This window comes from Vulpes vulpes, chromosome 8 (genome assembly GCF_048418805.1).
Source record: "Vulpes vulpes isolate BD-2025 chromosome 8, VulVul3, whole genome shotgun sequence".
In the NCBI taxonomy this organism is placed as follows: domain Eukaryota; kingdom Metazoa; phylum Chordata; class Mammalia; order Carnivora; family Canidae; genus Vulpes; species Vulpes vulpes.
The window spans coordinates 103,459,078-103,473,030 of record NC_132787.1 but is presented as its reverse complement, the minus strand read 5'-3'; the positions used below and the strand labels follow the sequence as shown (position 1 = coordinate 103,473,030).

The 13,953-nt window shown below is 48.4% G+C and overlaps 1 protein-coding gene across 14 annotated transcripts in view; it reads left to right on the top strand.

The window, feature by feature from the left end:
* LPIN1 (lipin 1) overlaps positions 1 to 13,953 on the top strand; it is a 132,732-nt gene that overhangs the window by 98,084 nt on the left and 20,695 nt on the right. For 7 of the 14 annotated variants that reach the window (XM_026009088.2, XM_026009085.2, XM_072767698.1 and 4 more), the window contains 5 exons: positions 412 to 481; positions 3,428 to 3,505; positions 3,636 to 3,728; positions 6,961 to 7,040; positions 12,782 to 12,908. In XM_026009088.2, the coding sequence (XP_025864873.2) occupies positions 412 to 481; positions 3,428 to 3,505; positions 3,636 to 3,728; positions 6,961 to 7,040; positions 12,782 to 12,908 (448 nt within the window). The remainder of the gene's footprint in view (positions 1 to 411; positions 482 to 3,427; positions 3,506 to 3,635; positions 3,729 to 6,960; positions 7,041 to 12,781; positions 12,909 to 13,953) is intronic. The other 7 variants (XM_026009087.2, XM_026009089.2, XM_072767701.1 and 4 more) reach the window with 1 other exon arrangement.

Sequence of the window (13,953 nt, the reverse complement as noted above, 5' to 3'; positions counted from 1 at the left end):
TTGTAGATTATCAGCAAACTTTTCTCTGCCAGAGGAAGTCGGGGGTATTTAGATATTAACCTGGGGTCTCTAGTTGCCTTTTCCATGAAGTGTGGCAAGAAATGCCATAGGCACATCGGTGGCTTGATGCGTCACGGAGCCTGGGCTCCCTCCAGCTGGCCACGGGGGTCTCAGACCACATCTGCCGGTCTGTGCTTGGCCCCCAAGAGGGGCTGCTGTGAGGTCGGCAGTTCGAGGGGTCCCTGCGAGGGAGAGGCAAGTTGGGGAGGGCCGGGGCGTTGGCAACAGTATTGGGCTCGTTAAGGACCCTGCTGGGATTCCAGAGTTTTCCTTGACTGTCTCTCTTGACGTTAGAAAGATTGTTCAGGCTGAGCTTTGGTCTTTGACGCCTATTTCATTCTTTCACATCAGATATTATAACTGGACAACAGCAGCGCCTCTGCTTCTGGCCATGCAGGCCTTCCAGAAACCTTTGCCAAAGGTGAGCTTTAACATGAGGCCGAAGGGGTGGCACTAAACACGATGGGCAGACTAATCTGGCAGTTAGAATTTAACTTTTATTTTAGAACCACAGAGTTAATTACATTATGATCTTTTGAAGTTCATGATTACAGATGTCAGGAGTTTGGAATCTCCCTCTCTTGCACCCTGAATGTCCTCCCGCCTCTTGCTTATCAGGGCGAAACCTCCCAATCGTGGCAGTGCCAGACCAAGGCCTGCCTCCTCCAGGGTTCCTTTCCCAATCTGCTCTACTGGGGATGTAGGTAGGGACAGAGCAGGTGGGTGACTGGATGTCAGAGCCCAGGGGTGGCGAGGGGACGAGAGAGAAGGGCCTGAGCAGGTGGCAGTGTGGCTGCAGGGAGAAGGCGCATCAGGTGTGGAGGCCAGCGCTAGCGGCAGGTGCTGCTAGGCGAGGAGGGCAGAGTGCAGGGCCTGGCAGGTCCTCGCTGCAGGAGAGAGCAGGTGATGTCGCAGGAAGAGGCTGTCACGCTCCCCCCAGGACTCACCGGACACTCGCCAGGAATTGGTCGGCTTTTCAACATTGTATCTTCTTGCTAGATTATACATTCTTTTTCTGCAAAGACCATGTCTTTCCTTGTCTCCCTCATCCACTCAGCAGGTGCTTCTTGCAGCAGATCAGATAGTTAGGATATCTGAAGTTCTCGAAAGTCAGCTCTGACTTTGTTGGGCCCACGCTCCCTCCTTCCTGTGTGTGTGTGTGCACACGCACCTGCGTGGGTAGCATTTGGGGTTTCGAGGTTGTGACCTCATCTGTGGTGGTGCTTTACCTGAGGTCAATTTTCCTCCCTGGTTTTGTTTCCTCACGGTATACATGGTATTCATGGCTCAGGGTAAATTGTTATCTTACAGATCAGTAAGAAAAAAAACAACAACGCGGTAGAGATATCCTTTAACTGAAACGGTTTAGCTCACAGATGTGCGCATGACTCATAAGCTGAGGCTTTGTGCTATGCATCCTAACTTTTTTTACAAGCTGTCAGTAATTTTTGACTCTGCTTATGGCGTTTATTGATGTAGAATTTGTTTTATATGTAGAATTTGTCCACCTTTTATGGTTGTTGGGTCTTGTAGCACACTTAGGATGGCCCTGCGTTCCCATTTTCCAAACTTGTGAAAATATGTCAGCTTTCCCTCTAGTACTTTCTTTTTTATTTTTTTATGTGGGCCCCACACCCAGCATGGAGCCCAGTGCGGGGCTCGAACTCCCAACTCCGAGATCCAGACCCGAGCTGAAATCAAGAGTCGGACACGTAACCAACTGAGCCACCCAGGCGCCCCTCCCTAGTGCTTTCTTAAATCTCTGATGTGTCCGGATTTTATTTTGTGAGTGAGCGAGGTATCAGGAACCAAGTCGGGGCTTCCCCAGCTGGTTGTTGAATCGTGATGCTTTGTAGGAAACTGAATGACTACCAGCAGCTTAAATAATAGGGGTTTATTCTCCGACGTGGTAAGAATCTTCAAGGTTGGTAGTTTCAGGGTTAGCTTCTCCGTGATTGTCTTGGCTTTCCCGTCACGATCACGAAGTGGCTGCCCCCCACATCACCCTCTCAAACAGCCCCGTCCCACATAGGAAGGGTAGAGGCAGACTTCTCCCATTTCACTGGCCACGTGGTCACACGATCACCGCCAAACCAGGTGCTGACAAAACAGTGGAATGACCATGCGTGGCGGAGACCAAGGGAGGTCAGAACATATTGCCCCTGAGTCTTTTTTTTTTTTTTTTGTGCCTGAGTCATGAACAGAGTTTTGGATGTGTTGGCAAGAAAGAAAGGGGATGATGTGCCCAGGGAGGCAAGTAACCCACCGGCCCTGGCATAGCCACCTAACTATGCCGGTACCTTTGGTTAGACCGCCTTCCTCACTGATAGGCAGTTATAGCACAGCCTGTTGTTTGATGTTTCTTTATCAATTTAGATTCATTTCTGGGCTTTGTCTTCTGTTCCGTTTATGTGTTTACTCATGTACCAACATGCATTTTTTTCATTATGATAGATTTTCAGTACATTTCAATATCTAATAAGGCTTGTACCTACTTAATACTCTTCTGTCTATGAGTTTTCTTGGCTATTTTTATTTGTTTTATAAATGAACCTGAGAGTCGCTTTGCCTAGATATGAAAATAATCCTGCTAGTTTTTTTTTCTTACATTGGGGTTTAGTTCTCTTTATGGATGAACTTAGGGGGAATAGGGTAATTGACATCTGTGTGAATTATCCTCTTGGTGAATAGGGTACACATGGTTTGCTTTTGTGTATTCAGTTTCCTTCGTATCATGTAGGGATTTTTAAATGATAAAAAGAAGCACACTTTGGGTGAAATATGGAAATTTTTTGATCTTTCTACTTAACCTGCAGCCTGTTGGGTTGAAAGATGTAAATTGTTCTTTCATTACTAGTGGGAGGAGGGGGTCATCCATTCCCTGATAGGTTCTGTGAACCAAGGAAGGGAGAGGAGATACTATTTACCTGGTGCTGGAATTCACCTCAAGAGAAAGATTTTCTTCTTTGGAAATACTTAGAAAATTATTAATTAATATTTAATCTTCCCCCATTAAACCTTCATTTCTTTAGGGCAAGAGGATGAGTTTTCCTTTTGCTACTTGAGGTTTTAATCCAAATGCACCTATCAGGCTTCGGTTTGTCCAGATTGGGCAATTTACATTTACTAAAGAGATGCATTTTACTCTTTGTTTAAAACTGTTTTACCCTATATTCCATATTAATCATTTCATTTTTTAATTTTCTAATCATCACACTGAGAGTACAGTATCTTAACCAGTAAATCACTTTACTTTGAAAACTTCTGGTCTTAACTAATCACTAATGATTTTCAATGCTCTCTTTTTTTGTTGTTGTCGTGTTGTATTTTATTTGTTGTTTGTTTATTCTTTTAACATCTTCTTAAGTCTTCATGCTTAAGTTATCTTCATGTGATTTTGGACGCCATTAGGTTCTGCTTCTCGAAATTTTTTAATCCACAAATAGTATGTTGTGTTTTCTCTAATTTTTTTTTTAAATTGTACTTTAATTTGCATGTGTGTGTCTTTTGGTTTGGATGTGCTAAGTTGATCTTTTTTTGGTTCCATTATTTATGTTACCATCCATTTAAAACAGGCCACTGTGGAATCTATCGTGAGGGATAAGATGCCCAGAAAGGGAGGAAGATGGTGGTTTTCATGGAGGGGAAGAAATACCACAATCAAAGAGGTAAGCATGGAAAACAAAAGGGTGTTTTTACTTAGCTCAGTTAATTTTGGGGTTCTGTGTTATGGAATTTGTTTCTAGGCTTGTACATCAGAGAAATAAGCACAGGCCATGATACTGAATTTTCACAAGCCAGCTCTGCGGCGAAGCAGTAAAAGCATCCTGGAACATGGGGAAGGTGCAGAGGAAGGGCAGGTGTAGGTACAGAGCTGGGGTCACCTCCTGACCCTGTGGAGATTGTGGCCAGTTCAGGAGGAATTCAATCTGATTAATTCTCTTTTTAAAGTATCTTCCTGTGGCTTGTGAGTATAATCTTTTTTTTAATAGTAAGGAACTTTTTTTTTAAAGATCTTATTTATTCATGAACGATAGAGAGAGAGAGAGAGAGAGAGAGAGAGAGAGAGAGAGAGACAGGCAGGCAGAGGGAGAAGCAGGCTCCCTGCAGGGAGCCTGACGTGGGACTCGATCCGGGGTCTCCAGGATCATGCCCTGGGCTGAAGGCGGCGCTAAACCGCTGAGCCACCTGGGCTGCCCTGCTTGTGAGTATAATTGTAGTGAGGTGATACTTAGAGTGGTAGACTAATTCTCATCAGTCCTTTCAAACTTAAGTGCTGTGTCTAAACATACATGACTTTGGGGTCCATGCCTATAAATGCCTGTACTTCTTTCCAGATCTCTGGCAGCCTCTCTGTCTCTTTCTTGAGGCACTTTCCTTGCTTGACTTCCATGCCCCTGTGTCTGCCGGGCTTTCTTCCTTCTAAGGCTGTCCCCACTCTGGCTCTGCCCCCGAGGGGGTCATTGAGGGTCGTCCTAGACCTTCTTGTCTGCTTGGACAGCCTGCCTTTCCCTGGGCAGCCCCACTCATGCCCATGTTTTATTTCCAAACCAGACATTCTTTCGTATTCAGTGTCCATTTATCAAGTAGCCGGCATTGTGGACATCATCTCCATGTGGATGCTTCGGGACACTTCAGACTGGTCATTTCTAAGATTGAACTCACGGCATTTTTGTGAATTCTTCCTTCATTGGACCATAGTCAGAAAATAGTGCCAGTGTCCCTCCATGGGCTAGACCTTTCTTCTTCCTCATTTCCCACATTCAGTTCGTCACCACGTCCTATCCCTTTACCATCTTAAATATATCTCTGATATGCCCATCTCGCTCCAGTTCTACTCTGCCAAGTGTGGACTAGCTCCATCTGTCCCAGGATTGCTTCCAGTGGTCGACTGGTCTCTTCTTGCCTTCTCTTCTTCAGCCTCTATACCATAGCTGCACTGGTCGATTTAGGATACTGGTCCGAATTGTGTTATTCCTTCCTTAAAAGCTTTTGGGTTCCCAGGGCTCTTATAATTAAGACCAATGTCCTTAACATGGTTTACTGCACTTGTGTATCCTCGCCCCTGCATCCCTCTTTAGCCTTTTTTGTCATTCTCTCCCTGCCCTCCCTGCTTTAGCTTCACTGACTGAAAGCACACTCTGCCTCAGGACTTTTGCATATGCCATTCCCTCTGCCTGGTGTTCCTAGGACCCCCTCACTCCCTCCTTTACTTAATTAGCGTCTCAAAAAGCTCTTTCTCAGAGGATTAGTCTGGGCTGCCCCTTCTCTGCTCTCTTAGCCCTGCAGGTGCACTTGGCTTTCATACCTTTTGTCAGCATTTGTAATTGTATCCATATTAGTGTGACTATTTGATTAACATAGTCTCTTCCTCCTCAGCATCCTAAACTCCAGGAAGGCGGAGGCCACGTCTAGTTCTGGATATCCCTGGTGCCCATATTGGACACAGGGCAGGGCTTGGCAAAGATTTGAGGGAACACTGATTACTTTTGGAATATAGTATAAAGAAACCCCAAGCACAGCAGTCAAGTTGGTTATTATAATACTAACAGAAACTCCAGTGAGCTCAATATATTTATTCCGTGAGTTCAGTGAAAAAGTCTGGTGGAAGAATTTTATCAAGATAAAATTGTTTGATATTTTCTTAGCATACCTGAGTTTGACCAATTATTCCATTACCTTCAAGGGATGTAAACACATGAGAGCAAACATACACTTTGCTTTAGGTGACTTAAAACATAAAGGGCCTTTCTAGTTCCCCCACTGGAGAGTAGAATGTTCTAGAATTTAGCAGAGGGCTATTTCCTATTTCAAAGGCCTATTTGTTTTGGAGTATTCACATTGTCACCAGTTGGAATTAAGGTGGATGCCAGCATGAAGGAATAGTTAAGAAATTAAACATTTCTTAAACTGAAATACATTTATTTCAGATAGATATATGTTTTTGAACTAGTTTAATAAAGAATTATTGATAATGGTAGCTAGCTTACCTCAGTGAATAGATTAAAAATTACTGGGCTTATTGTCACATCAGTCATTTGTGTGCTTATAAAAAGCTAAAGAATATTTGGAAGGAGTTTGTACTCATCCTTTGTTAAGGGGGTCACCCTGACATTTATTTTTCTAATTTTCTTTATTAACATTGAAAACATTAACCTACCTCCTGACCAAATGAAATGATCCCAAATAATGGGATTTAGTTGTACATCCTTTGTCCTTGCGTGATTCTGTGATGACTTTCCAGAAAGACTATGGGGCTGGGGGTGTCTTCCCCTCCCTGGCCTGCGGTGGGCCAGGCTTTGTGCATCTGTGCAGCATCTCTGTGGTCCTCGCAGCAGTGTTAGGAGATGCTGGCACTTCCACAGGTGGGGAGACAAGGCTCTGGAAGGTTCCATAACTTGCCTAGGCTTCCCAAGTGAGAGAAGCAGAGCTGAGCCCAGATCTCATAGAGTTCCAGAGCTCTTTCCAGTACATCGGAGGAGCATTTTCTATTAAGAGTGTGTGGTGTTAAGAAAGAGAGAAGGCATCCACATTTTCCCAAGCAAAATATGGTGTGAAAATATTTTCAAGCATTTCTATCAGCAATTATAAGAAAATATTTTGAAAATATTCGGGTATCCAAGCAGCCCTTGATAAAGCATTTGCATAAGCTACAGTGATTATGAAGTTTGGTTTGGTGCCACAAACACTTATGGAAAACAGACTCATTTCTGTCAAAAAAATTTTCTCAGCTTAATTGAATGCTTCCAAGCAAAGGAATAACTGGGACCTGCCATGCCTGGGGCGTGTAATGTTGGGGACGGCATTTGGGGCACTGCCCCGGGCTTGTGGAACACCGGCTGCGTTGTGCATTTACTTCTCTTTGCTACTCTCGTGACTCTTTCTTGTCTTGCTCTCCAGGAAAGTAAGCCAGAGCAGTGCTTGGCTGGGAAGAGCCACAGCACCGGGGAGCAGCCGTCACAGCTTAGCATGGCCACCAGGTACGGCGCGAGTCCACGTGGGCTGGGACAGCCCCCTTCTGTGTCCCGAGGCATGGCAGGTGCCTGCCGGGTGCTCAGGGGTTTGCCGGATACCCATGCAGACCTGGCCTGCAGCCCTGGCTCTGGATTTACTCAATGACTTGGAGCCACTTGGTTTCCCATGAATCAAATGGAGGCAGTTGCCCCCTAGATATCCCCCTTGCAAAGTAAACGTGATGCTTCAGTGAGGTCGTGTAACTAGAGCGCCTCTCCGGGTGCTGGTGTGTGGTGGCCCTGGACGTACGGAATCCAACAGCAGTGGTGAGGAGGAGGATGATGATGACAAACGTGAACATTAACAGCAACGTGGAAAGAAGTTTCTTTCAGAAGGAAATTGCCTTTCTCTGTAGTTCAGATACTTACTGGGGCTTATGTTGATACTTTTCTAAGAATCTATATGGATTCACAGTAACTTGGCAACTGATAGATAACTATTAATGTTTTGTCTTTAGGTTAATTTGTATGGGATTTGAGGGCAACTCTGATCTGAATGCAAAGCCATCAGGCATTGGTTATGATGCTGACAATGTATATTGACTCCGCATGAGCTGATATAGCACCTTTTACATATCACCTTACCTTTAGGGTATTTCTGTATTTAGGAACCCAGGATTGCCTGTCTTATTTAGCCGGCAGGAAGTACTAATGAACTAATGGAAGGCAAGATTGCAGATCTTAACCACTTTTGTATCGTAGAAGCTAAGCCAATGCCTGAGATGTAGCAGGTACTTTGTAGGTGTTGTTGAGCTATTACTGAATTGAGAGGTTTTTCCCAATACATTGTTGGTTCATAGGAGAGGCAGGCTTAGATTGCAGGTCCTCAGCCTCCTGGCCATAGATCTGCAACATCAGCTATTTTATTTCTAGAATCCATGGTGGGAAACAGAAGCCCATATAGGTAGAAGTAGGAAAAAACCCTGCTTTCTTTATTGTTCTGTGTGTAGAAGCATGTAGACCTTTTCGAAAATGACTAAGAGCCCTCTCCAGTTCTTGGCTGGAATATTACTGGGGGCACCCTTGCTGTTTCCTTTGGTGAGACCCCGGCACCTGACCCTCTGCCCATCTGCATTGGAGAGGGAAGTGGGGTTGACTTTTCAGTTTTTTGCCCTCTGTCTCTGTCTCATTCTCTGGAAAAGGGCTTTTAAGCACAATTATTTGGGACCTTCCCAGCCTGGAATGTTGAGTGTACCTTTGCGTGAGCTCAGAAGGGAGAAGGCTGGTATGCTCACGGTGGAGCGCAGGCTGAGGGTGTGCTGTCCTGCAAGGGGATGTGTAAAGCAGGCCAGAAGCCAGTGGACTTTTGGGGGGGGTGTCATTGTTCACTCCTGTGAGTGGGCAGCAGCAGGCTGTAGACAGCAGACTTGGGAGTCTGGAGGACCTGGTTTAGAATCCTGGCTTTGGGCAAACTGGCTTCCATATCTGAGCAAAGGAACAGGTGTGATGTTCAGGTCCAGAGCAGCGGGGAAGGCAGCCCAGGAGACAGGTGACATGGTGAGAGGGGACACAAGCAGAGGCGCCAGCCCACCTGCCCTGAGCCTTTAAACCAGTGGTTTCGCTGCACTAGAAACATCCCGCTCTCTTGGAATTGTTTTCAAGAACTGTCTTTGTCCTAGACACGATTTCCAAACACGAGAGGCAGCATGAGCAGGACGTAGAGCGGAGACTTTGTCAATTTTCTGTGTGATCTTTGGTGAAGCCATCAGCCCCATAGTGTCTCTTCCTCCATCTGAAAAATATGGATAAGGATGTTACCAACCCCACGTATATCCGCTGATTTAATTCTCACAGCATTGTGGGGACAAAAGAGGAGACCCAGGATGCAAAACCCGACAGGGCCACACAGGAGGTGTGCCTGCGGTGGCCGAGTGAGAGCAGTCAGGAGGTGGTTCCGGGGTGGACCTGGCCCACGGTTGAAAAGGCACAGAACGTGGGGCTCTGGGGTGGCTCAGTCGGATAAGTACCTGACTCTTGATTTCAGCTCAGGTCATGATCTCAGGGTCGTGAGTCCTGTATCTGACTATGCACCTTTGTACTCAGCAGGGAATCCGCTTGAGATCTTCTCTCTCTTTCCCTCTGCCCCTCCTCCCACTGACACATGCTCTCTTCCCCCCCGCTAAAATAAATAAATAAAATAAATAAATCTTACATATATAAAAAGGGCACAAAACATGACACTAGCTGGTAGTGTGACATGCAGCGGCATCTGCTACTGGTCCTCTCCCCTTGCCAGCAGTCGCATAGAGGACCAGGAAGGACACTGGGAGGCTGGGGTGAGGGGACGAGCAGCAGGACCCCAGGGCGGCTCCTCTGGAGCTGCAGCATCAGCTGGTCAGGTGCATTTGATTTTCCTACCATCCGGTACCATCCTCTTCAAGTGTTGGCACAGATGCTGTTCCCAGTTAAACAAATCGTTTAAGACAATTCACCGTTCTGTGAGTTAGTCACGCTGTGCTTCTTTCTTAAACCTGAAAAATGGAGCATTGACTCTTGTGAGGAGGAATTGAGATTCAGAAAAATATTACCATCAAGTTCTTCGGAGAAATGGAAATCTTTGAATTTTTTCCTAGCTTCTTAGATGTTCAGCCTCCCCATTGGATGGGCACAGCTGACAGAGAAGGCGTTGGAGTGCTCTCCTCATTGACAGGCTTGATTGACAGAGCGGTTCCCCGAAGTCTCCTAATTGAGCAAAATGCTTGTCACCATACACATCATTAAAATCCTATTTGAGAAATACGCACTGTGACAAGTGCTAACTTAGATGTTGTTCACAGCTACCCTTCAACACAGACTTCCGAGCAAGATGCGCCCTTTTTGTTGTGTTTTGGTGCTGCTTGCAGGCGTCGTAAAGCAGGCACCAGCTCACGGGCCATCGCAGGCCTGGGGGGACGGGGTCTGTGCAGATGGCAGAGTCCCCGGATGTCGCATCCTTGCCCTGAGCTGGCTCCACCAGCAGCCATCGGTACAACTCCCGCTTCAGGGTTTGTGTCTGTTTTCCCTCAAACATGGCCTGCCGCACGGAGTTGGTGGTGGCGGTTTTCCTTTTCCTTTTTCCCCTTTCTCCTTCCCTTCCCTCCCCTTCCCTCCCTTCCCCTCTCTCCTCTCCTCTCCACTCCTCTCCCTCTCCTCTCCCCTTCCTCTTCCTCTCCCTCTCCTCTTCTTCTCCCCTCCTCTTTCTCTCCTCTCTTCTCTGCTCTTCCTCTTCCTCTCCTCTCCTCTCCTCTCCTCTCCTCTCCTCTCCTCTCCTCTCCTCTCCCCTCCACTCCTTTTCCTCTCCCTTTCCTCTCCTCTTCTCCCCTGTCCTCTTCCTCTCCCCTCTTCTCCGCTCCTTTCCCTCTCCTCTCCTCTCCTCTCCTCTCCTCTCCTCTCCTCTCCTCTCCTCTCCTCTCCCTCTCTCTCTCCCTCTCCCTCTCTCTCCTCTCCTCTTCCTCTCCTCTCTTCTCTGCTCCTTTCCCTCTCCTTCTCCTTCTCCTCCTCTCCTCTCCTCTCCTTTCCTCTTCCTCTCCTCTCTTCTCTGCTCTTCCTCTCCTCTCCTTTCTCCTCCGCTCCTTTTCCTCTCCTCTCCTCTCCTCTCCTCTCCTCTCCTCTCCTCTCCTCTCTTTTCCTCTCCTTTTCCTCTTTTTTTTTTTCCTTTTTAAGAGCAGCAGATGGGGATTAACAGCAATTCTGCCTTTTTTTCCATACCCTCTGAGCAGAGACACACATCAGTTTGTTGTCCTGGGAGCTCTGGTTCACATCAGGGTCTCCTTTCACTCCACGTTGGTTGATCGGAGCATAAACCTTTCATCTTCAGGGAGGGGCCTGCAACCTGGTTCCCACCTGGGCGCTTGTCGGGCCGGGTGGGCTCCAGGACTGCATCTTCCTGGGTTGGAAATCCGTGGGTTGTAGGTTCAGAAGAACCAGCATTGTTCGCAGGAGCCACGGGGGCCAGAACTGGAAAGGACTATTGTTGGAACATGTCATTTTAGAGACGATCCAGAGGCACCCAGAATTCTCCCCGTGTGAGGCCTTCTCTGAGTGCGGCTCGTGTCTCCCAGTCCGGTTGTTGCGGTTATGTGCCCGCATCCTGAATGTCTGGTGGGTGTGATGTGGTTTGTTCCTCTACATTTTGAGATAAGGAAGTCAGGGCTGAAAGAAGAAGCAATCTCTTTAGCGTAACAGCCTGATTCCTGTGGAGTTTCAACCCCGACTCCTCAGGTTCTAGCCCCTGCATCATTTTCACTACCTAGAGACGGCCCACAGTGTCCTGGGTTAGAGTCATCCACACGTAGCCCAGGCCTGCCACGAACCAGCCAGGATTCTAGCCTACATGTGCTGTCCTTTGTGTACACGGTGACCTGTTCCCTTGGCTTATTCACCACAGCCACCATGTCCTGGTGATGGCCAAGTCTGCCTTCCCATCATAGGTCTTGTGATTGTTTAGAGAGAAGGCCCTGGGACAGCAGGAGCCAGGCTGTTTGCTGTGTTGACCGCAGCTGGTGCAGTGCAGTGAGCATCAGGTGAAAGAGCTCCGGTCCACCGGGCCACAGGCTCCCTCTTGTGGGGCCAGAGCAGCAGGTGCTTAGGGAAGGGCCCCTCCTAGATGTGGACAGAGGCTTGGCTCCTCTTAGAAATAACAGAGAAGTGGATGCTGTGTCACGGTGTCCTCCCTTGTGACTCCATAGTTTGGGACAGTCGTGGATTGCAGGCTCTGCTCTGGAATGAACACACAGGGTAAGAAAGCAACAGGCTGCATAGAAGGGAGGAGGTGGGGGCAGAACAGGAGCCCGGAGGACATGGGACATGACATGAGCATGGAGAAGTCAGGGCTCATTGAGGTAAAAATGACCCGGCCCCTGGCATGTCAGTCTTGCATAAAGGGATGCCCCGAGCAGGAAGCTTTGCAGGAAGGTGTGCACCTGAGGATGCGACGTGCTTGCTTTTCCACTTAGCCTTAACAAACTTTTATTAACTTTGTAGAGTGTTGAGATGTTTCTGAAGGCGATGGCCTCAGGAAGCAGAGCTGACACTGCTGGGTTGGGGATGATGCTCCAGCAGCATTGTAATTGAGGGAACATCTAATTACTGATATGCTTTATAAGAGCTGTTGAAAGAAAACGAGCCTGCTTCCCATCGGCATCCCCCAGCCCCTCACCAAACAGAGAAGTCTGGAGGAGTAAGGAGCTTTGGCCCTGTGGGTCCTGCACGGGCAGGTGAGGTGTGCAGCCCTTGCTCGTGGGACAGCCTGTGTGCGGCTTGAGGAGGAGGAGGACTGATGTCCTAGAGTTTCCTGGTTATTTGGAAATGTGTATGTGGAGAGGCATAAACTTGGACCTGATCGCCGGGGTGTGTAGAAATTTGGACTTCGCCTTCTTGGCCTGCAGCCTTAGACCCGCCACAGAATGTTTGCGAGCATCCTTGGCAAGAGGGAGCTTAACCCTGTTTATCAGGAAGAAGGAGCGTCTTGGTTTAAAATAGAGTGATGATAGCTAGTGAACAGGGAAGTGAATGAGGAGAGGCAGCCCCAGATGAGTAATGCAGGAGGCGTATGAATGGGAGTTAGCGAGCGTTCATTGATAAATGTAATGGCAGATGGTAAGTGACCACCCAGGAGACAGTACTCGGGAGAGACCCGATTGACTCTGTCATTGATTCCGGCCTAATGCATTTTTAATGGCTACCCAGATGCATTTCCTAATTGGTGATTACATCACTGTGTGTTCCAGAATAAAGCATGAATCATCCTCCAGTGATGAAGAGCACGCAGCTGCCAAGCCATCAAGTGCAAGCCACCTCCCTCTGTTGTCCAATGTCAGCTACAGGAAGACCCTCCGGCTCACTTCAGAGCAGCTGGTGAGTGTCTTGTTCTTTCGCTGTCTTTGTGGGCGCTGGCTGAGGCGTGGCCACCCAGACTCCGCGGCCTGGTGGTCTGGGTGCCCCAACCTCAGCACCTGGCCAGGCCGGCCCCTCAGCCTCGCTTCGCCATTGTGGCCCTAGAGGCTCCTGTTTTCAAGTGTTGGAGGAGGGCAGCCCGATGAAGCTAATGCATCCTTAGATGTAAACGACTGATAGACCCGAGTCTCCCAGGCTCTTTCCATTTTTAGAGAGATTTGTTAATGAGAGTGCGTCTCCTAAGTTGGGGGAGATCAAGCACTTGCAATGGGGCTTAGGGAGTTGCAGGTGGCCGGGGCCACCATGGTCACAGAGTCTTCTTCTGTGGGGGTATATCACCAATTTTCGTCAGACCCTTCTTTCCCTGGACCATGAACAGTCAGTGAGCAAGTATCTTCTTTGCTTTCATCCTAAGAATCAGTGGGGGGCCAGGGTAAGCTGTGATGACATTTCACAGGAAGAGGTCAGGGCCGGACCCCCAGTAATGCCACCAACGCGCCGTCTCAGTGCCGCTGCGTGGCACCTGGCTCAGGCCAGCGATGCCGGGGGGGGGGGGGGGGACCTGGAGTCAGGCAGCCAGCTGGCAGGCCCTGTCGGGTCCCAGTGACAGGATGCAAGCCCGCCCAAAGGTAATTTGCTTTCCCAATCTGCTGTGAATTCCTCGGGTCTGCAGTTACTCAAGGAAACAGATCTCCACGCCTGGCTTTGTGCCCCCCGTTGTGGTCCGTCATATTTATTCATGGCGTAGTGTGTACCGCGCTGAAGGTGGAGTTACTGTGGCAAGCCTGCCGGCCTGTCCCTCCACCCTGCACGGAGTGGGTGAACCGCCTTCTGGGGGTGCCCTGTGGGGAGAGCTGGGGTTCAGCCTGGCTGATCCTGGAAAGAACCATCTTCATCTGGAGGCAGAATGATGCAGAGGCCCAGGGCAGTGAGCGGGAACAATGACCCTGACCTAGCGTCTGGCGGAACAGAAGCCCGGTGGCCCTCGATCTGGGCCTTCCCCTAC